The sequence below is a fragment of the Leucoraja erinacea genome, chromosome 12 (assembly GCF_028641065.1).
Source record: "Leucoraja erinacea ecotype New England chromosome 12, Leri_hhj_1, whole genome shotgun sequence".
In the NCBI taxonomy this organism is placed as follows: domain Eukaryota; kingdom Metazoa; phylum Chordata; class Chondrichthyes; order Rajiformes; family Rajidae; genus Leucoraja; species Leucoraja erinaceus.
Window position 1 is genome coordinate 5,471,588 of NC_073388.1, and position 24,045 is coordinate 5,495,632.

General features: G+C 47.9%; 1 protein-coding gene across 5 annotated transcripts in view; it reads right to left on the reverse strand.

Moving 5' to 3' along the window:
* Positions 1-24,045, reverse strand: part of LOC129702021 (neuronal migration protein doublecortin-like) — a 151,516-nt gene that overhangs the window by 13,335 nt on the left and 114,136 nt on the right. For 2 of the 5 annotated variants that reach the window (XM_055643513.1, XM_055643514.1), the window contains exons 4-6: positions 14,742-14,844; positions 9,253-9,291; positions 4,103-4,213 (exon numbers count right to left, since the gene is read on the reverse strand). In XM_055643513.1, coding sequence (XP_055499488.1) covers positions 4,103-4,213; positions 9,253-9,291; positions 14,742-14,844 — 253 coding nt within the window. The remainder of the gene's footprint in view (positions 1-4,102; positions 4,214-9,252; positions 9,292-14,741; positions 14,845-24,045) is intronic. The other 3 variants (XM_055643515.1, XM_055643517.1, XM_055643516.1) reach the window with 3 other exon arrangements.

The window sequence follows — 24,045 nt, forward strand, 5'->3', positions numbered from 1 at the left end:
CTCCTCTGGCAGCTGGTTCCATACACCCATCACTGGTTACTTCTCGGATTCCTATTAAATCTTTCCCCCTTCACCTTGAACCAGTGTCCTCCGGTCCTCGATTCTCCCACTCTGGGCATCTACCCGACCTATTCTTCTCATGATTTTGTAAACTCTGTGCATTTACCCGATCTATTCCTCTCATGACTTCACGCTGCCTCGGCAAAGCCAGCAGCATAATCAAAGACCAGTCTCACCCCGGCCACTCCCTCTTCTCCCCTCTCCCATTGGGCAAGAGGTACAGAAGTGTGAAAACGCACACCTCCAGATTCAGGGGCTGTTTCTTCCCAGCTGTTATCAGGCAACTGAACCATCCTGCCACAACCAGAGAGCAGTCCTGAGCTACCATCTACCTCATTGGAAACCCTCGGATATCTTTGATCAGCTTTTACTGGACTTTATCTCGCACTAAACATTATTTCCTTGACCCCTGTCTGTATGCTGCACATGGCTCGATTGTAATGATGTGTTGTCTTTCTGCTGTCTGGTTAGCAGGCAACAAAAGCTTTTCCCTGTACCTCGTGACAATAAACTAAACAGAACCCAACAAACAAAGGGAACTAAACGAGTTGCTCGCTTAAAAAGGCAACCAGCATCATCAGAGACCCACACCATCCTGGCCACGCTCTCATTTCACCCCTGCCATCGGGAAGAAGGTACAGGAGCCTGAAAACCATGACCTCCATGTTCAATAATAGCTTCTTCCCAACAACCACTTGAACACTACACAACACCAACTAAGCAATGAACAACAAACTGTGCAGGAAGGCATTGCAGGTAGACAAAAATGCTGGAGGAGGAACTCAGCGGGTGCGGCAGCATCTATGGAGAGAACGGATAGGCAATCGAGGCCCTTCTTCAGACTGAAACGTCGCCTATTTCTTCTCTCCATAGATGCTGTCTCACCCGCTGAGTTCCTCCAGCATTTTTGTCTCCCTTCGATTTTTCCAACATCTGCGGTTCTTTCTTAAACAAGGCACTGCAGATGCTGATTTACACCAAAGATAGACACAAAATGCTGGAGTAACTCAGCGGGATAGGCAGCGTCTCTGGAGGGAAGGAATGGGTGACGATTCGGATTGAGACCCTTCTGAAGACACGTCTGAATTCTTCAAGGTACAAACGGTCTTTGTTGCAATAACGGCCTGTGTTTCTGTACAAATATTGGGATTTTTAATGGATCGATCTTTGTTATGTATTACATTACTTATGAATATGACGTTTACAGGTCTGTTATGTTGCTGCAAGTAAGAATTTTCATTGTGCAATTGTTGGCACTTTTTGCTACTTGCTACTTTTTAGCGCAGTGGTTCTTAACCAGGTGGGCGGGACAACATGAGGGGGTCATTTGGGGCTTTACCGGGGGGAAATGAAGGGGCCATCAATAGCATATCCATTTGTTGGGCCCATTTTTAGGAACCTAACAAAGGTACATACCACATACAGTATCTTGTTTGCGTAGGCGAGTACGTATGTCAAAAAGGTTAAGAACCGCGGTTTTAGTTAATAGCCATGCGATGAAAAACAACTCCATAGCAGATTTGGAGACAACGAACTAGCCCTTTTCCAGCAAACAGCATTCAATTCCAACCCACATGAAATAACGTTTGACAATTAACCACTCTTGTCTCGAAATAACATCAAAGAATACGTGCACACGCTGTCTTCAACCTTTGCAAACCATAAATCCTTAATTATACATTTCTATTGACTTTTAGTGCCCAGATGTACATTTATATTCAAGGACAGCTGGGTGAATATTACCAATGTTTAATTAAATCCATGTGCGAAAATTGAAAATATTTCTGAGACTCTATTCCAGAAAACTACAAATCACTCAGTATGAAACTCATGGAATGTCCTATCTGGCTCCGTTTATGACTCCATATTTTTAAGGGCAGCAGGGTGGCGCAGCGGCAGAGATGCTGCCTTGCAGCGCAAAAGACCCGGTTTTGATCCTGACTACGGGCGCTGTCTGTACGGAGTTTGTTGTAAAATTGTGCCTGTGTGTGTGTGTGTTTTTTGTGTGTGTGTGTGTGTGTGTGTGTGTGTGTGTGTGTGTGTGTGTGTGTGTGTGTGTGTGTGTGTGTGTGTGTGTGTGTGTGTGTGTGTGTGTGTGTGTGTGTGTGTGTGTGTGTGTGTGTGGTGTGTGTGTGGGGGGCGGTTAAGGGCCTGTCTCACTTTCCCAAGTTAATCATGACTTCTCCCGAGTTTTCCCCTTGATTCAAACGCGGAGAATGTCCGTAGGAGTCCGTAGATATTTCGTAGCGGCTCGTAATGCCAGCCGAAGGTACTCGGGGCATCAGGTAAGTCGGGACGTTTTTTCAGCATGTTGAAAAATGTCCATGAGTTAAAAAAAATAAAAAAATAGCCCAGAGTACCCACAGTCTATTACCCTAATTCTCCGAGTTTGAATCAAGGGGGAAACTCGGGAGTAGCTCGGGAAAATGGGACAGGCCCTTTAGTGTACAGGATGATCGCTGGTCAGCACGGACTTGGTGGCCCGCACTGTATATCTGAAGTCTAAAGCAATTCTTGATTAGTGCGGGTGTCAGGGGTTATGGGGAAAAGGCAGGAGAATGGGGTTGGGAGGGCGAGATAGATCAGCAGAGATAGAATGTCTTGATGGGCCGAATGGCCTAATTCTGCTCCTATGACGTATTAAAACGACTTATATCCTTTGTTCCTGGGCATTGAGCAGTGCGTTCTCCCCGTGACCTGCGTGGGTTTTCTCCGGGATCTCCGGTTTCCTCCCACACTCCAAAGACGTACAGGTTTCTCCAGCTTTTTTGTGTAACCTTCGATTCTCCAGCATCTGCAGTTCCCTCTTAAACATTGTGTATACTCTACTGCGTTATCTCTTCAAGATATGCCCACCTTGAAGAAGTTCTCCTCTTCTCTCCGGAGACAGTTTCACAACCTCCTCTCTAACTGTCCCCCATCTGTGATCCCTCCTGCCCTCCAACTGTACGCCTCCCATCCCCCAGCCTTCTGGCTACTCCTCCTTTTCCCTTTCTTGTCCCCACCCACCCCCACCCCCGATCAGTCTGAAGAAGGGTTTCGGCCCGAAACGTTGCCTATTTCCTTCGCTCCATAGATGCTGCTGCACCCGCTGAGTTTCTCCAGCACTTTTGTCTACCTTCAGATTTTCCAGCTTCTGCAGTTCCTTCTTAAACACATAAGTGTATTGTTTGGTCAGTTGGGTTTAGAAAAGAGAAACAGCATCCTCCATCTGTTCGACGTGTAATTGTTAATAGTTTACGACGGCCATTTTACTGTGCAACCTGCAAACACTTTCTTAAAATGTCTTGAGTAGGAAAAATTCCAAAATATACTTTCCTGTATTCGACCAGGTGGGGTTAGGACCATTGAAATGGATTGTAAGATGCAGCATGGAAACAGGCCCTTCGGCCCAAAGAGTCCATGGTGACCATCGATCTCCCGTTCACACGAGTTCTATTTGTAGGAAGGAACTGCAGATGCTGGTTCACACCGAACATGGACACAAAATGTTCAGTTCAGTTTAGAGATACAGCGCAGAAACAGGCCCTTCGGCCCACCGAGTCTGCGCAGACCAGTGATCCCCGCTGATTAACACGACCCTACACACACTAGGGACAATTTTACATTTAACATTAACCTACAAAACCTGTACGTCCTTAGGAGTGCGGGAGGAAACCGGCGGTCTCGGAGAAAACCAACGCAGGTCACGGGGAGAACATGCAAACTCCGTACAGACAGCACCCGTAGTCAGGATCGAACCTGGGTCTCTAGCGCTGTGAGGCAGCAACTCTACTGCTGCGCCACCGTGCCACCCTCAAAATGCTGGAGTGTCTCAGTGGGTCAGGCAGCATCTCCAGAGAAAATTTGATCAATTTTCCTGGCGGGATGAATAAAGTTCTGTCGCTGACGTTTGGGGTCGGTCTGCGGACCCGGAAAAGTCGTTGTATTCCTTTTCTCCGGAGGTGCTGCCTGACCCGCTGAATTACCCCAGCACTCTGTGGACTATCTGTAGTTCTGTTTCATGTCGTTGCCGGTGAAGGTATCAGCGAGTTGCACTCACCAGAGTCAGCAGGAGACTTACTGCGACGTGAAGCTCCAGAGCTCTTGCCCGCTGATCTCTGAGTGGCGTTGACTGGTTTACCACCCGCGGTTGTCTTCGCCACACGGCATTCTGGTTTCAAGTACAAAAGAGGGTACGTTAACAAAGAAATGGGTACAAATAACAGTCCAATGTCCTGCACCATCACGGCCACTGGCATCTGACTTTTCCCGGGCTCCTCACATATGGGGGGGAGGGGGGGGTGGGGGTTGTGTGTTTTTTTCCATTCTTACACCAACTATGGAAGCCATCCACTGCCAGCCATTCAATGGGGTCACTGATAGACACTGTGCTGGAGTAACCCAGCGGGTCGGGGAGCATCTCTGGAGAGAAAGGAGGGGTCGTGTTTTGGATCGGGACCCTTCTTCAGACTCATTCTAAAGGTCGAGACAACTGGTATAGTCGCTGCCTCACAGCTCCAGAGACTCGGGGTTGGGTGCTGTCTGTACGGAGTTTGTACGTTCTCTCCGCGACCTGCATGGGGGTTTGCTCCGGGTGCTCCGGTTTACTCCCGCACTCCAAAAGGCGTGCAGGTCTGTAGGTTAATTGCTTCTGAAAATTGTCCCTTGGGTGTAGGATGGAGCTACTGTGTAGGGGATCGCTGGTTGGAGTGGACTCTGCAGGCCGAAGGGCCCGTTTCCACACTGTATCACTACTCTAAACACCATGTAAATACCATTACCATGTACACTGTTATGTCGATGAGCATCATGCAAGCAAGAAAACTCATTGCACCCTGGTGTGTTGGACGATAAACTAATCTGAACCTAAATAAACATTCGAGTGGGGATTTGGAAAACTAAAGAAAATAAGACACTCTAATGAGATTTTATTTATTCAATGCATGCAATTGTCATTAGTTGTTACCCATTGGATAGATCATAGAAACATAGAAATTAGGTGCAGGAGTAGGCCATTCGGCCCTTCGAGCCTGCACCGCCATTCAATATGATCATGGCTGATCATCCAACTCAGTATCCTGTACCTGCCTTCTCTCCATACCCTCTGATCCCCTTAGCCACAAGGGCCACATCTAACTCCCTCTTAAATATAGCCAATGAACTTGCCTTGACCACCCTCTGTGGCAGAGAGTTCCAGAGATTCACCACTCTCTGTGTGAAAAAAATTCTTCTCATCTCGGTTTTAAAGGATTTCCCCCTTATCCTTAAGCTGTGACCCCTAGTCCTGGACTTCCCCAACATCGGGAGCAATCTTCCTGCATCTAGCCTGTCCAACCCCTTAAGAATTTTGTAAGTTTCTATAAGATCCCCTCTCAAACTCCTAAATTCTAGAGAGTATAAACCAAGTCTATCCAGTCTTTCTTCATAAGACAGTCCTGACATCCCAGGAATCAGTCTGGTGAACCTTCTCTGCACTCCCTCTAATGTCCTTCCTCAGATTTGGAGACCAAAACTGTACGCAATACTCCAGGTGAGGTCATCATAGAACAGTACAGCACAGGAACAGGCCCTTCGGCCCACAATATCTGTGCTGAAGTTGATGCCAAGATCAACTCTTATCAGTTTACACATAATCCATCTCCCTCCATATATCCATATGCCTATCCAAAAGTCTGTCAAATGCCACTATAGTATCTGCTTCCACCACCACCCCCAGCAACACGTTCCAGGCACACACCCGTGAACAAAACTTGCCCGTACCTCTCCTTTAAATTCTCCCCCTCTCTCACCTTAAAGCGCTGCTCTACAGTATGAGATATTTCCATAGTTACACAAAAAAGCTGGAGAAACTCAGCGGGTGCAGCAGCATCTAGATGCTGCTGCACCCGCTGAGTTTCTCCAGCTTTTTTGTGTAACCTTCGATTCTCCAGCATCTGCAGTTCCCTCTTAAACTCTGAGATATTTCCATGGTGGGAGAAGGGTTCTGACAGTCTAATAGATCTATACGCCTCTCATCATTTTATACATACGTCTATCAGGTCCGTGTTATCTTTGATATGCCCTATCTGTTAAATTTCCCACAACCCATAATCCAACTCACAGCACATTTGGGATATGTTCAGCTGTTTCTCATTAGATGAAACACGACTGTCTCTGTGGCAATTTTACCAAAGCAACATAATGGGCACTTTACTAAAGGACACATTATATAAGAGCAACGAGGATGATTCTCAATTAAAGGGGCAGCCAGATACAATATCCATAGCACCAGAATACCTCAACTGGACGTTGTTATAATGAGGGGCTGTTGCAGAACTCAGCGTTTATTCCAAAATCGATTAGTCATAGTCACAAAGGGGGGCCACAGGCCCTTCGGCCCAACCCGTCCATGCCGACCAACATGCCCCATCTGAGGGACTATTTGCCGCATTTTGCAAATCCCTCCATTTCTTTCCTTTCCATGTACTTGTGTCTTTTTAAAGCTGTTATACTTTAGAGATACAGCATGGAAACAGACCATTCGGCCCACTGAGTCCATGCCGACCGTCGATCACCCGTTCACATTAGTTCTATATTACCCCGCTTTCTCATCCACTCCCTACAATTTGCAGAGGGTCAATTAACCTACAAAGCCACAGGTCTTTGGTATGTGGGAGGAAACCGGGGCACCCGGAGAAAACCCACGCGGTCACACAGGGAGGACGTGCAAACTCCACACAGATAGCACCCGAGGTCAGGATTGAACCCAGATCTCTGGCGCTGTTAGGCAGCAGCACTTATTCCAGTACCTCGATCACCTCCTCTACCAGCTCGTTCCGTACGCCCTCCACCCTCTGAGTGGAAAAGATTGCCCCTCAGGTTCCTATCTTTCGCCACTCACCTTAAACCCCATGTCCTTTAGTTTAGTTCAATTCAGATTTACTTTAGAGATACACAGCGCGGAAACAGACCCTTCAGCCCACCCAGTCCGAGCTGACCTGCGATCCCCGCGCACTAACACTATCCTGCTAACCTACACACTAGGGACAATTTACAATTTTACCGAAGCCAATTAACTTACAAACCTGCACGTCAGGGAGGAATCCAGAGCACCCGGAGAAAACCCACGCAGGTCACACGTACAAACTCCTTACGGACTGCACCCGTATTCAGGATGGAACCCGGGTCTCCGGCGCTGTGAGGCAGCAACTCTACCGCTGCGCCACCGTGCCGCCCTATGCTTATGTTTCAACTCCCCTGGCGAAAGGGCTCTGTGCATTCATTACTACAGAGATGCTGCTCTAACATCAAATGGCTGCTGGGCAGAAATAAAACCGTCTGACCTTGATATGAACTAGATTTTATAATCTGTGGGATATTACTGGCAAATCACCAGGAAAACATTTTGAAATATTTGGTCACTGGTGCATGAAGTTCAGGCAATCTGCTGGGAAGATTATGCCTGAGGCAGATAAGATTAAACTACATTGAACTTTAGATCAAATTTTTTTTCACAGATAAAGATTTATTTAAGTAGCGATTAAATATATTGCATCCAAATGTCCCTTTCAGATTAGACAAGAGTTCAGTTTAGAGATACAACATGGAAACAGGCCCTTCGGCCCAATGAGTCTGCACCGATCATCAGTTCACACTAGCTCCGTGTTATCCCACCTTCTCAACCACTTTCTACATGTTAGGCGCAATTTGCTTTTACAAAAGTCAATTAACCTACAAGCCCGCACGTCTTTGGGATGTGGAAGGAAACCGGAGTACCCGGAGAAAACCCACGTGGTCACAGGGAGAATGTGTAAACTCCACCCACAGACCGCAGCAGAGGTCAGGATTGAACCTGGGACATTGGCGTTTGAGGCAGAGGCTCTAGCACACTATGTTGGTCGAAACAAAGAACTGCAGATGCTGGTTTATACCCAAGACAGACACAAAGTGCTGGAGTAACTCAGCAGGACAAGCAGTATCTCTGGAGAGAAGGAATGCGTGACGATTTGGGTCGAGACCCTTCTTCAAACTAAGTTAGTTCTCACTGCTCCCCCATTGTGTTAAAATTAACTTCATAACATGCAACTCATAATTTTACCAGATCTGTTTTCTTTCCACCTATTTAATAACTTATTTTTAATTCAAACTAATAATTATTCTGTCTTGCCTGTTTCTCAATGGGTTTCTAACATTGGACAGCACGGTGGCACAGCAGTAGAGTTGCTGCCTCACAGCGCCAGAAACCCAGGCTCAATCCTGACTGCGGGTGCTGTTTAAACGTTCTCCCTGTGACCACGTGGGTTTTCTCCAGGTGCTCCGGTTTCCTCTCACACTCCAAAAACGTACAGGTTTGTAGGTTAAATTTGCTTTGGTAAAAATTGTCAAATGTCCCTAGTGTTTAGGATAGTGATAGTGGACGGGGCGCTTGCTGGTCGGCGCGGACTCGGTGGGCCGAAGGTCCCGTTTCCACGCTGTATCTCCAGGTTCTTTAGTAACTTGTCAGTTTCTTTGTTGAGCTAAATTAAGGCGCATGTTGAAATCAAATTCGATTGAACAATTGGTTGGGAAGAAAGCCAAATTGTAAGAAAGACGACTGCGCCTCCTATAGTGAGTCAGTGTTGCATTTTTGAGTCTCCAAGCAAAGTCAATAAATAAGAATTTGGGCACAATTTTCATTCCTTCCCCTTGGACCTTGTATCTAATTAAACAAGACCTCCAGAGAAAGTGGAGTGTTGCATTTCCTGGCCAAATCCTGCTCCTACCCCTTAATGAACTGTAAAGCAGCGAATGGAAATGGAAAAGGAGAAGATAGCAAAAACGACAAGGAAGGGAAGAGGCCATATTCAAACCTGGACAATAAATGTCGGCAGCAATTAACAAATAGGCAGCCTGAAGAACCAGTGTAAAAGAATCACACACAAGCGTAAATCAAAATAGAGCACATTCAACAGTAGCATCGCAAGATAAAGAGCTGTTAGAACTTTGAAGAGAAATATAGTAACAGTAAATAAAACAGGCGAACCACTGAACATCAAGAGAAAGAGGAAAAAAATAGCTCTAAAATGTTCTCCTCTGAATTGCAAACTGAGCAGACAGCAGTTGGCTAAATCAGTGACACTAATGGATTTCTGCGGTCAATGGCTATCTCGTCATCCTCACCAGTGTATCCAGCCCCAATAATGCAAACATTTCTGCTGCTTAAAGTCCAGCAGCGGCAAATCCTTTACTTACCAACATCAAAACCTGCCAGCGTCCGACTTCTCTGTACCTCTTGGAGAGTACAAAAGTTTTAATCAGAGAGTTAACAGATCACAACACCTGGAACATCTGAGCTAACTTCCTCCACTTACATACAGTGCCCTCCACAATGTTTGGGACAAAGATCCGTCATTTATTTATTTGCCTCAATACTTCACACATTTGAGATTTGTAATAGAAAAAAAAAAAATCACGTTTGGTTAAAGTGCACATTGTCTGATTTTAATAAAGGCCATTTTAATACATTTTGGTTTCAGCATGTAGAAATTACAGCAGTGTTTATACATAGTCCCCCCATTTCAGGGCACCATAATGGTTTGGGACACAGCAATGTCATGTAAATGAAAGTAGTCATGTTTAGTATTTTGTTGCATTTCCTTTGACTGCTTGAAGTCTGCGATTCATAGACATCACCAGTTGCTGGGTGTCTTCTCTGGTGATGCTCTGCCAGGCCTGTACTGCAGCCATCTTTAGCTTATGCTTGTTTTAGGGGCTAGTCCCCTTCAGTTTTCTCTTCAGCATATAAAAGGCATGCTCAACTGGGTTCAGATCGGGTGATTGACTTGGCCACTCAAGAATTGACCATTTTTTAGCTTTGAAAAACGAATTTGTTGCTTCAGCAGTATGTTTGGGATCATTGTCTTGCTGTAGAATGAACCACCGGCCAATGAGTTTTGAGGCATTTGTTTGAACTTGAGCTGGTAGGATGTGTCTATACACTTCAGAATTCATTATGCTACCACCATCAGCAGTTGCATCATCAATGAAGATAAGTGAGTCAGTACCTTCAGCAGCCATACATGCCCCCACCATAACACCCCCACCACCGTGTTTCACAGATGAGGTGGTATGCTTTGGATCTTGGGCAGTTCCTTCTCTCCTCTATACTTTGCTCTTGCCATCACTCTAATGTAAGTTAATCTTCATCTCATCTGTCCACAAGACCTTTTTCCAGAACCGTGGTTGCTCTTTTAAGTACTTCTTGGCAAACTGTAACCTGGCCATCCTATGTTTGCAGCTAACCAGTGGTTTGCATCTTGCAGTGTAGCCTCTGCATTTCTGTTCATAAAGTCTTCTGCAGACAGTGGTCATTGACAAATTCACACCTGACTCCTGAAGAGTGTTTGTCAGACAGGTGTTTGGGGATTTCCTTTATTATAGAGAGAATTCTTCTGTCATCAGCTGTGGAGGTCATCCTTGGCCTGCCAGTCCCTTTGCGATTAGTAAGCTCACCAGTGCTCTCTTTCTACTTAATGATGTTCCAAACAGTTGATTTTGGTGAGCCTAAGGTTTGGCTGATGTCTCTAACAGTTTTATTCTTGTTTCCCAGTCTCATAATGGCTACTTTGACTTTCATTGGCACAACTTTGGTCCTCATGTTGATAAACAGCAATAAAAGTTTCCAAAGGTGATGGAAAGACTGGAGGAAAGACTAGGTGCTGAGAGCTCTCTTATACCTGCATTAAGGAGGCAATTAAACACACCTGAGCAATTACAAACGCCTGTGAAGCCATGGGCACATTACGGTGCCCTGAAATGGGGAGACTATGTATAAACACAGCTGTAATTTCTACATGGTGAAACCAAAATGTATAAAAATGCCCTTTAATAAAATCTGACAATGTGCACTTTAACCACATGTGATTTTTTCTATTACAAATCTCAAATTGTGGAGAACAGAGGCAAATAAATAAATGATGGGTCTTTGTCCCAAACATTATGGAGGGCACTGTATAAACATAGAAACATAGACAATAGGTGTAGTAGTAGGCCATTCAGCCCTTAAAGCCAGCACCACCATTAACTGTGATCATGGCTGATCATCCACAATCAGTACCCCGTTCCTGCCTTCTCCCCATATCCCTTGATTCCACACTTAGTGTCATTGTTTTCTCTCAGGGATATTTAGTTTACGTTGGTTTAGAGATACAGCGCGGAAACAGACCCTTCGGCCCACCGATTCCGCGCCGACCAGCCATCCCCGGACATTAACACTACCCTACACAGGCGAGGGACAATTTGTTTTTACATTTAACACCAAGCCAATTAACCTACAAACCTGGACGTCTTTGGAGTGTGGGAGGAAACCGAAGATCTCGGGGAAAACCCAGGCAGGTCACGGGGAGAAGGTGCAAACTGCGTACAGGCAGCACCCGTATTCGGGATCGAACCCGGGTCTCTGGCGCTGTAAGGCGGCAACTCTACCCACTACGCCACCGTGCCCACTTGCGCCATTGTGCCATCTCTAATTTTAGTCTAGACAAACAGCATGGAAACAGGGTCTTCGACCCCTACCCCCCCCCCCCCCCCCCCCGCCCTCCCTACCACCCCTAGTCCACATCGACCATCGATCACCCACTCCATACACACTAGAGGGCAATTAGCAGAGGACAATTAATTTATAAATCCGCACGTCCTTGGGATGTGGGAGGAAACCGGAGTGAATTTTTTTTTCACAATGACTTTGCATTCCTGAAACTTAATGAGACAGTTATAAACACGGAAATCAGTTAATCAAATGGCATTATCCTTATAAAATAAGTTTGCACCACCCTTAGTTTCCAATATTGTGGTTCCAAAAGCAATTGAAATTCGCAACAATCTATATAGGTTTTATCTTTATGTGCTCTCTACGCTTACGCCCTGACAACACGTAACTATTAATCAGTATTGTGCTTCTAGTAATCACTAATGTATTCGAAAAGTTGCACAGCTTGAGTCTGGTCACATAGAAAGGTTGGGACTCTGCCACTTTTTCAATGGTTGATGTGTTCTTAGAGCAATTTACATAAGCAATTGATTAGTGCGGGTGTCAGTGTTTATGGGGAGAAGACAGGAGAATGGGGTTGGGAGGGAGAGATAGATCTGCCATGATTGAATGGCGGAGTAGACTCGATGGGCCGAATGGCCTAATTCTGCTCTTTATCACTTATGAAAATCAAACATTAGCATCTAATCACCAGAATTGTCTTCAATTCCCTGGATGAAATGTTGGCGTAGAAATGGCTGAGTTGATATATTAATGTAGTTTAATTTTTATCATTTAAAAAGCAGGAAATAAAAGTACCCAGGCAGACAATTAGAGACACATTTACAACACGCTGGTTGGTCTAGAAATGAGTGTTAAGTCATTAATCGCCTTTAATCTTCAGCATGTTGGTCTTTCCATCTCTTAGCCTCCTCCTAGTTTCCTTTTGCAGACATTGACATTGACAAGGATATCTTGGCCACGTGATGAGAGGGTGCAGTACTTTCTGATACTGATTTTATCGAGGTGTATAAAATCATGAGAGGAATAGATCGGGTAGATGCACAGAGGCTGCGTCTCTGTTCCGTGGAGCGCAGGAGGATGAGGGGTGATCTTATAGGGGTGCATCAGATCATGAGAGGAATAGATCGGGTAGAGTCTCTTGCCCAAAGTAGGTGAATCGAGGACCAGAGGGCATAGGGTTAAGGTGAGGTGGAAAAGATTGAACAGGATTTTGAGGGGTAACCTTTTCACCCAAAGGGTGGTGGAGGTATGGAACAAGCTGCCAGAGGAAGTAGCTGAGGCAGGGGCTATCCCAACCTTTATGTTACAGTTAGACAGGTACATGGATAGGACACGTTTGGAGGACTATGGACCAAACGTCCAAACGGAGGGCTATGGACCAAGGCAGATGGGACTAGAGTAGCTGGGACATGTTGGTTGGTGTGGGCAAGTTGGGCCGAAGGGCTTGTTTCCATGCTGTATCACTCTATGACTTTACCCTTGTAATTATTCCTTGAACTTTATGCAAAGAGAGAAAAATATATATTAATGGTTATGTATAAAATTCATAAAGAGGATTTGGTGAACTTAATCCAACTTTAGAATGCTGGCCCATTATCTAATATGCTCCTGGACTCAAAATAATACAGAATAGGTCCTTCAACATTTGTGTTTGGTTCATGCTATACTTTGGCTTAGGAGCAGCACCAAATCCAATTAAATAATGTCTTCCTTTATTGGAGTTTCGTTCAGAGATTACTCTGGCAGCTCGTTCCACAGACCTAATGTGGAGAAATACATTGTTGAAAACACTGAAATAAAAAAATTAAGCTCAGTCAATCCAATCAGTAATGTTGTAGAGGTATTTATAGAAGGGGATAGACTTTTGATCCACTTGGGGCTGATGAGAAGCATGTTCAGTGATAACTCTTTGAAAACAAAGAATAAAATGAATGGCGCTGTGAGAATTCTATCGCTTGGCTTGCAGTGGGACAACTTGAGATGTAATGGGACTGAAGAGATCGACAAAGAGCTGGAAGGGGGAGGGGGGGGGTGAAAGAGAGCGTGACTCAATAAAAGACGCAGCGTGGAAACAGGCCCTTCGGCCCATCAAGTCCACGCCATCCATCGACCGCCCGTTTGCACAAGTTCTATGTTCTCCCACTTTCCCATCCATTTCCTACACACTGCCTTCGTTTCAGTTCCATGCTAAAGAGCTCTGCGCAAACAATTTAGTTTCGTTGAAAGATACAGCATGGGAACAGGCCATTCGGCCCACCGAGTCCATGCCGACCAACTGTTCGCACTAGTTGGATGAGAATCCCAATCTCTCACCCACTCCCTGGGCAATTGACAGAGGGCATACAAACCCACATGTCCATGGGATGTGGGGAGAAACAAATGCTGTCTGACCCATTGAGCATTGCCAGCCGTTTGTGTTCGGCTGATATTTATTTTGCTTAACTAATGAGAAGAGAGCATTTATCAGAGTCGGGACGCATTCTTAAGTCATGGCCCATCTGATAAATCAGAGGAAGTTTCCAACCAATTTAAACATCCTCTCAAAGTCAGATAACATTCATGTTCTTACCAATAGGGACGTGGATGAGGATGATGCCTCTAATGCCTGCACTCCCTGGGTGTATGCCTGTGTGTGTGTAGTGTGTGTGCCCACTTGCACCATTGTGCACAGTCTTACAGCTGGACCGGGTAACAAGGTGGCACGGTGGCGCAGCGGTAGAGTTGCTGCCTCACAGCGTCAGAGACCCGGGTCCGATCCTGACTACGGGCGCTGTCTGTACGGAGTTTCTACGTTCTCCCCGTGACCTGCGTGGGTTTTTCTCCGGGATTTCAGGTTTCCTCCCACTCTCCAAAGACGTGCAGGTTTGTAGGTGAATTGGCTTGGTGTAATTGTAAATTGTCCCTAGTGTGTGTAGGGTAGTGTTAGTGTACGGGGTGATCGCTGGTCGGCGCGGACTCGGTGGGCCGAAGGGCCTGTTTCCGCGCTGTATCTCTAAACTAAACTAAAATATTGAAAAATCTTCCGTAGAATGTCAAAAATCCTTGCACTTGTCGGAATTCATTTCCTATCAGGTAGTTTTTAAGCGGTGAAACGTTTCACTAAATTTGGTTCCTGATGTAGTTTCTTGGGACCAGAAGGATCAGTGTGGGTTTGTAATTTATTCACAGTCTTGATCCTAACAGAGCTTACCATTTTCATCCAGTGAGAAGTCGTCTTGGGCATAGCGAAACTTTTCTGGCCCGCAAGCTATGAAGACATCATCATCTCCAAAGAAGTCCTGCAGACAAGCCACCTGGAACAAGCAAACAACAATCTATTAGTGTGCTACGCCACAAAATAGTCAGGTCAAGAGTGTAGTAAGGAACTGCAGATGCTGATTTAACACAAAAAGCTGGAGTAACTCAGCGGGACAGGCAGCACCACTGGAGAGAAGGAATGGGTGACGTCTTGGTTCTGGCGGGTCTCGACTCGAAACGTCACCCATTCCTTCTCTCCAGAGATGCTGCCTGCTCCTCTCATAGTCAATAGTGCTTCATTTGTCGGGTATGCAACTGCACATATATACCATACATGCACAGGGTGGCGCGGTGGCGCAGCGGTAGAGTTGCTGCCTTACAGCGCCAGAGACCCGGGTTCGATCCTGACTACGGGACCTGGTTGTACGGAGTTTGTACGTTCTCCCCGTGACTGCGTGGATTTTCTCCGAGATCTTCGGTTTACTCCCGCACTCCCAAGTCGCGCAGGTTTGTAGGTTAATTGGCTTGGTACACATGTAAATTGTCCCCAGAGTGTGTAGGACGGTGTTAATGAGCAGAGGGTCGCTGGATGGTGCGATCGTGGTGGGCTGAAGGGCCTGTTTCCGTGCTGAATCTCTAAACTAAACTAAAGATGTGGGCGCCACCATATTTGGAGCCATTGTTCAAAGTCCAAAGTCCAGTCGGCCCACGTGCTCGCCTCGCTGGAGCAGTTCCCGTGAGCCGATGTCCCTCTCCTCTCCTCACCCGGCCATCTGTGTGTCCCGGGGGTGCCTCCTGCAGCTGACCTTGAAGGCGTTGGAGGCATTACCCCGGCTCACCCTCCCACCAACCCTCGCTCCTCGCGCCCGACATCTCCAGCGAATCCCTCCCGGTTATGCCGACCGACGAGCCTTCGGACGGGTTCATTTTAGTTTAGAGATACAGCGCGGAACCAGGCCCTTCGGCCCAACAAGTCCGTACAGACCAACGATCCCCGCACACTAACACTACCCTACACACGCTAGGGACAACTTTTCATTCACACCAAGCCGATTAACCTCAAACCTGCACGTCTTTGGAGCGGTGGGAGGAAACCGATGATCTCGGAGAAAACCCACGCAGGTCACGGGGAAAACGTACAAACTCCGCGCAGACAGCACCCGTAGTTGGGATCGAACCCGGGTCTCTGCTGCTGTAAGTGCTGTAAAGCAGCAACTCTACTGCTGCGCCACCGCGCCGCCCATCCCGTGCCAGGAGTTATGGGGAACTGCGACAGAGAAGAGGAGATGAGGCCTCTGTTTGAACAACCACGATCATACTGAATGGCGGGGTAGGCTTGAAGGGCCAAGTGGCATCTTGGTCGACATGGACATGTTGGGCTGAAGGGCCTGCTTCCCTGCTGTACGACTCAGACTAAACATAAAACCAGTCACCTGTTTGCAAGCCATTGTTTCATTGACTAACCCTGGAAATAGAACATGGAATAGGAACAGGCCCTTCGGCCCACGGTGTCTGTGCCGAACATGATCCATATCCCTCCACTCCCGGGCCAAGTCAGTGGATATTTTTACGGCAGAGATAGGTAGATTTTTGATTAGTACACGTGTCAGGAGTTATAGGGAGAAGGCAGGAGAATGGGTGAGAAAGAACTGCAGATGCTGGATAAAATCAAAGGTAGACAGACACAAAATGCTGGTGTAACTCAGCGGATGAGGCAGCGTCTATAGAGAGAAGGAATGGGTGATGTTTCGGATCGAGACCCTTCTTCAGATTGATGTCGGGGGGGGAGGGGCGGATGTGGGCGGAGACAGTAGACCTTGTAGGAGAACTGGGAAGGGGGAGGGGAAGGAGGGAGAAAGCAAGGACTACCTGAAATTGGAGAAGTCAATGTTCATACCGCTGGGGTGTAAACTACCCAAGCGAAATATGAGGTGCTGCTCCTTGGGATATGGGGTTTGGAGGGAGAGATAGAGATCATCCATGGCCAGTGGGCGGCGCAACTCTGGTCAGCAGCGGCCTCTGCAGTCTGTCTGCGTTTTATTATTTTCTGTCTGTGTGTTTTTATGTAGTTTTTGTTATTTTTTGTTTGGGGTGTGTGTGGGGGGGGGGGTGGGGGTGGGGTGGGAGGGGGGGGAAACTTTTTAAATCTCTCACTGCACTGGAGACCCGACCTTTTCTCGTCGGGTTTCCGTTGTCGTTGGGGCCGCAACGAGGAGCGGCCTCCAACAGGAAGAAGCCGGGGACTCTGGTGCTACGACTCACCGTCACCGTCGCGGGGCTGGCCGAGTCCGGAGCGGGTGGAGCGGTGGAGGAGCGCTGCTGCTGCTGCTGCTGCTGCTGCGGCCCGACCGGAGAGTCGGAGGCTCCAACGGCAGGTCTGTGGACGGCGGCACCGGGAGCCCGCGGTCCCTGGAGGGAGACCGCTTTTCAGGGCTCTCGCAACGGCGACTTCCCCCGCCCGAGTTGCGGGGTTGAAAAGCTCCTGGAGCGGGGCCTACATCACTGCCCCGCGCGGCTTGGAATGGCCGCGGGACTCTGCGAGTGCACGCCGGGGGCTCTAACACCAAGACCCGGTGTGCGACCTTGCACCACCCGGCGTGGCTTTAATGGCCGCGGGACAATCGCCATCGCCAGCCGGGGGCTTTGACTTTGACTCTGACATGGTGGGGGGAGAGTGCAGTGGAGAGATACGTTTATTTGGCCTTCCATCACAGCGATGTGATGGATGTTTATGTAAATTATGTTGTGTCTTGGGTCTATGTGTTTGTAATGTATGGCTGCAGAAACGGCATTTCGTTTGGACCTCAAGAGGTCCAAATAACAATTAAATGTATCTTGTATCTTGTATCTTGGTTGATTGGCAGGGTAGACTTGATGGGCCGAATGGCTTTTGACCTGATATCCATGGGCCTATCTAAAAGCCTCATAAATACCACTATCGTATATGCCTCCACCACCACCCCCGGCAGCGCGTTCCAGGCACCCACCACCCTCTGTGTGAAAAACCTGACCCTTTAAACCTTCCCCCCTCAAAGCTATGCCCTCTAGTCTTTGACATTTCCACCCTGGGGAAAAGCTTCTGACTGTCTACCCCAACGATGCTTTGTATCATTTGATACAGTTCTATCAGTCAATAGACAATAGACAATAGACAACAGGTGCAGGAGTAGGCCATTCGGCCCTTTGAGCCAGCACCGCCATTTAATGTGATAATGGCTGATCATCCCCAATCAGTACCCCGTTCCTGCCTTCTCCCCATATCCCCTGACTCCGCTATCCTTAAGAGCCCTCTAGCTCTCTCTTGAAAGCATCCAGAGAACCTGCCTCCACCGCCCTCTAAGGCAGAGAATTCCACAGACTCACCACACTTCGTGAGAAAAAGTGTTCCCTCGTCTCCGTTCTAAATGGCTTACTCCTTATTCTTAAACTGTGGCCCCTGGTTCTGGACTCCCCCAACATTCCTGCCTCTAGCGTATCCAAGCCCTTAACAATCTTATATGTTTCAATGAGATTGCCTCTCATCCTTCTAAACTCCAGAGTGTACAAGTCTCCCCTCAACCTCCGACGTTCCCGAAAAAACAATCCAACCTCGTCTAATACATAATACCCTCCAATCCAGGCACCGTTCTGTTAAACCTCTTCTGCTCTCTCTTCCCAAACAAAATATAATCAACACAGAAAAAATCAGATTAAAACTAAAACTGACTTTCACTATTGACTGGAGACAGCTCCAAATATTCTCAATATATGTTAATTAAAAGTTGTGCATCAAATTACACCCTAAACAAAAATCTTACATGAATTTTATGCAAATACGAAGAAGCTGGCCAAATTAATGCAATTAGATACTGCAGTGAGCGTGAGACAAATCACAACCTGTACTAGGGATTTACAGTCATTTACAATTTAAATTATCTGACAGATGAGATCACTGCAGGGGAATGAACTGGTGATTTCATTCACTTCGTAGATCTCAGTGTGTTTAATTGGAAACACTAAGAGACAAGACATCATAGTATCAATGTGGAAACGGGACTTTGGACACCCTGTGCGTAGGGGAGAGAGGGTAGGGCTGAAGATGTCCTGGTTTTGTTGCTACTGGGCCTGGCTACACTGGCCATCCGCAAGTCACGGAGCCAGGCGGAAGAGGGCCCAGCCCGACAGGGGGCGGAAATCCTGGGGGGTGCAGGGGGGACACGTCCCTCCCCCTGCTTTGAGAGGTGGGGGACGATCCCCTCCCATGTTTTGTCATCCGGACTTTATCAGCCGCTTTCTAAGGGTTGAATCGGCCCATTCACGGGGCCTTTCAGCGCCCGTCGCGGCTTAAAATCAAACCGCTGCATCGAGGCGATCGAGGCTCCCGATGTTAAGCCCCCGCCGGCCGATGAAAGACCCCGTGAACGGGCCGATTCAAGCCCACGGCCGAAGCCTCGCACTAATGCACCACGCTCTCTCCTCCAGCCCAGCTCGCCGCTTGACTCGGGGGTGATTATGTGCGGTGTGGAGTTGGCGCCTGATGAGCAGAGGGAACTGGGACCGGGTCACCACCAGGGATGCCGTTCTGTCTGGAAGGCGGAGGGTTTGCTGCCGCTGCTGGCAGGTACACAGAGAGAGAGTGGCCACTCGGCCCGCACGTTGCTGCTGCCTCACAGCGCCGGGGACACGGGTTTAGATCCTGACTGTGGGTGCTGTGTGTATAGAGTCTTTTTCTCCCCACTAGTGCCTTGTCTGAGGTTGATCTCACCCTTGCTGCTGAACAGACCGAGCACCAGCACCGAGTGCTCGCTCCGCCACCTCTCTCGCTTTATGAGTGTGCGCATGCGTGCGTGGCTGCCAAGAATTTGTATCCCCCCCATGTTTTGATAGCGATTTCCGTGCCTGCTGCCTGAGCCGGCTGCCCGCCCCTTTTCCGGGGCTACGTCCACGCCCGGTGGCAGTAGAGAGGGACTATGCGCTGTCCACGGGCACCCTGGGGGATTTCCGGGACTGCTGGGAACTGCGGGGGGTGGAATGCATCCTGGACAAGGAGTATAAGATAGTTGTATTATAGTTCAAGAAAGAACTAGATATGTAAATATCGAGTTAAAGAAAGAACTGCAGATGCTGTAAATATCGAAGGTAGACAAAACTGCTGGAGAAACTCAACGGGTGAGGGACGTCATCTATCCCTTCGCTCCATAGATCCTGCCTCGCCCGCTGAGTTCCTCCAGCCATTGTATAATAGTTTTTAAGAGGGAACTGCAGATGCTGGAGAATCGAAGGTTACACAAAAAAGCTGGAGAAACTCAGCGGGTGCAGCAGCATCTATGGAACGAAGGAAATAGGCAACGTTTCGGGCCGAAACCCTTCTTCAGACTGATCGGGGGCGGGGGTGGGCGGGGACAAGAAAGGGAAAAGGAGGAGGAGCCCGAAGGCTGGGGGATGGGAGGAGACAGCAGGGGGGCTGAGGAAGGGGAGGAGACAGCAAGGACTAACAAAATTGGGAGAATTCGATGTTCATGCCCCCGGGATGCAGACTCCCCAAACGGAATATGAGGTGCTGTTCCTCCAATTTCCGGTGCTGCTCGCTGTGGCCATGGAGGAGACCCAGGACAGAGAGGTCGGAGACGGAGTGGGAGGGGGAGTTGAAGTGCTGAGCCACCGGGAGGTCAGCTTGGTTATTGCGGACCGAGCGGAGGTGTTCGGCGAAACGATCGCCCAACCTCCGCTTGGTCTCACCGATATAGATCTGCTGACATCTAGATTATTATTATACTATTGTATAATAGTTTATCGTTTGTCATGTATTATGGTGGTGGGTTCGGTTTTGGTTTTTACTGTACTGGAAATATTATTTTAATATTTGAAGAAATATTTTTGATTAAAACATTTTTTTTTAAGTCGTAAACGAGGAACTGCAGGTGCTGGGTGACCATGGATAGGCACAAATTGCAGGGGTAACTCAGCGAGGCAGGCAGCATCGCTGGAGAACATGGATAGGTGAAAGGCACACTTTGGTGATGCCCAAAACCAATCGATCTTCTAGGTCTTGTGTAGGAAGGAACTGCAGATGCTGATTCAAACTGAAGATAGACACAAAATGCTGGAATAACTCCGGCAGCATCTCTGAAGAGAAGGAATGGTTGACGTTCTGGTTGAGACCCTTCTTCGGATCTCCTAGTCCAATGAGAGAGGCCTTCTTGAGGTGCCCACCCAAAGGCACGTTGATCGTTGGCACCGTAAACCCGCCCGAAGGCTCGTCAGTCGGCATAACCGGGAAGGAGCAGCTGGAGATGTCGGGCGCGAGAAGTGAGGGCCGGGGGGAGGGTGAGCCGGGTTAATGCCTCTAGCGTCTTCAAGGTCAGCTGCAGGAGGAGCCCCCTGGACACAAAGATGGCTGGGCGAGGAGAGGGGAGGAGAGGGAGGAGTGGGGAGGAGAGGGACGTCGGTTTGCGGGAACTGCTCCACTACACCGAGCACGCGGGCTGACCGAACTTTGTTCTTTGAACTTTGAGCTTTGGAGTTTGAATAATGGCGGCCAAAATGGCGGCGCCCGCATGTGTAATATAGGCCAAAATAATTTCACTGTGCAGTTGCATACGTGCGAAATAAAACACAAAACTAACCATTAAACCAAGTCCAAAAGACAATAGATAATAGGTGCAGGGAGAGGCCATTCGGCCCTTCGATCCAGCACCGCCATTCACTATGATCATGGCTGATCAGTACCCCGTTCCTGCCTTCTCCCCATATCCCCTGGGCATTCCAATCTGCAGGATTATGTCACGTCATGAGACGAGAGGGTTCAATTGTCATATGTTCCAACAATGGAACGATTAACTTATTATTTGTAGCAGCTTAATACAATAGAAACATAAAAAATAGGTGCAGGAGTAGAGGCCATTAGGCCCTTCGAGCCTGCACCGCCATTCAATATGATCATGGCTGATCATCCAACTCAGTATCCTGTACCTGCCTTCTCTCCATACCCCCTGATCCCTTTAGCCACAAGGGCCACATCTAACTCCCTCTTAAATATAGCCAATGAACTGGCCTCAACTACCTTCTGTGGCAGAGAGTTCCAGAGATCCACCACACTCTGTGTGAAATACTCACAGATAATATATAATAACCAGAAAAATATTATATAGATCAGTAACTCCCAATACGAGTGCAAAAAAAGCCCCAAATTCTTAATGCAACCAAGCCAGTCCATAGATTAGTGTGTGCTTTAGTTCAGTTTAGAAGCACAGCATGGAAACAGGCCTTTTGGCCCACCGAGTCCACCCCAAGTGGAATAATAGTGACTGCACACTATCCACTTTCTCATCCACTCCGTACACATTCGGGGCAATCTACAGAGGCTGATTAAGTTCTACGAGCAGAATTAGGCCATTCGGCCCATCAAGTCTACTCCGCCATTCAATCAAGGCTGATCTATCTGTCCCTCTCAACCCCATTCTACTTATCAACTGACGTCTTTGCGATGTGGGAGGGACCCGGAGCACCCGGTGGAAACCCACGCGGTCACAGGGAGAACGTGCAAACTCCACACCGACAGCACCCATGGTCGGGATCAAACCCGGTTCCCCGGCTCTGCAAGTGCTGTCCGGCAGCAACTCTTATCGCTGCACCACCGTGCCGCCCTAATGGATCATCATAGGACTTAATGGGCCGAATGGTCTCATTCTGCTCCTAGAACTTATGAACATGACTCAGTGAGCCAAAGGGCCTGTTTCCACGCTGTATCTCTAAAGTCGTATCAGTTTCACACTAAGACTTTAATCATCAGGCCCTGTTTTAAAAGTAAACTGTTATCAAAGTAAAAAAGTTCTGTGTATTTTTCCTGTTTGGCTCCTCTGAGAGCAGGCAACAGCTTGGATTTATGTGGCATGTTACATGGCTTCAGGGCATCCTGTGTGTTTCACAGCCAGCAAAGCAGCTATTTCTGTTCACTTTGTGAGCTGCTTCAAGCAGAGAGGAAAAAAAATACGATTCGATGTAAAATTCTTGCTTCAGAGAGGAAGAGCATCAGGTCATGTAGATTTTGGTCTTTGAGTTAAATAAGGGAACAAAAATGTTTGGGGATTTCCAGATACTGAATCACCAGAAATATGTACGTGAAGGTTTTGTCCTTGTGGTAAAACAACAATGCCTAGCGCACACTAAAGGGTCTGTCCCACTTGCCAATTTTTTCGCCGACTGATTCATATCAGTGTCGCCAAAAGATGTTGAACATTTCAAAATCCAGCGGCAACAAAAAAAATGTTGCGACACTTGAAAAAACACCGCGCGACATACAAGACAAGATACAAGATACATTTAATTGTCATTTGGACCCCTTGAGGTCCAAACGAAATGCCGTTTCTGCAGCCATACATTACAAACACATAGAGCCAAGACACAACATAATTTACATAAACATCCATCACATTGCTGTGATGGAAGGCCAAATAAGCTTATCTCTCCACTGCACTCCCCCCCCCCCGATGTCAGAGTCAAAGTCAAAGCCCCCGGCTGGCGATGGCGATTGTCCCGTGGCCATTAAAGCCACGCCGGGTGGTGCGAGGTCGCACACCGGGTTCTTGATGTTAGAGCCCCCGGCGTGCGCTCGCAGAGTCCCGCGGCCATTCCAAGCCGCGCGGGGCGGTGATGTAGGCCCCGCTCCAGGAGCTCTTCAACCCCGCAACTCGGGCGGGGGAAGTCGCCGTTGCATTAGTCATCATACGTCATCACGCCACGTCTCTGCCGCGTCACGCGCGCTACATCAGTCAATGATGCCGGCAGTCGCCGAAAAAAAATCGCCAAGTGGGACTGGCCCTTTACAGTCCCATCATGTAGCTCCATCCAAGACCACAAATAATGGCAGCAAGTTGTGGACACATCGCACAAACCAACCTCCCTTCCATTGAGTAGCAGGAATCGTACAAAGTCTCGAACCCAAAACGTCACCCATTCCTTCTATCCGGAGATGTTGCCTGTCCCGCTGAGTTACTCCGGATTTTTGTGTCTCCCTTCCATTGACTCCATCTACACCTCACGCTGCCTCGGCAAGGCCAGCAGCATCATCAAGGACCAGTTACAACCCCGGCCACTCCCTCTTCTCCCCCCTCTCCCATCGGGCAAAAGGTATAGAAGTGTGAAAACGCACACACCTCCAAATTCAGGGACAGTTTCTTCACGGCTGTTATCAGGCAACTGAACCATCCTGAAGAAAGACTGGATAGACTTGGTTTATACTCTCTAGAATTTAGGAGATTGAGAGGGAATCTTATAGA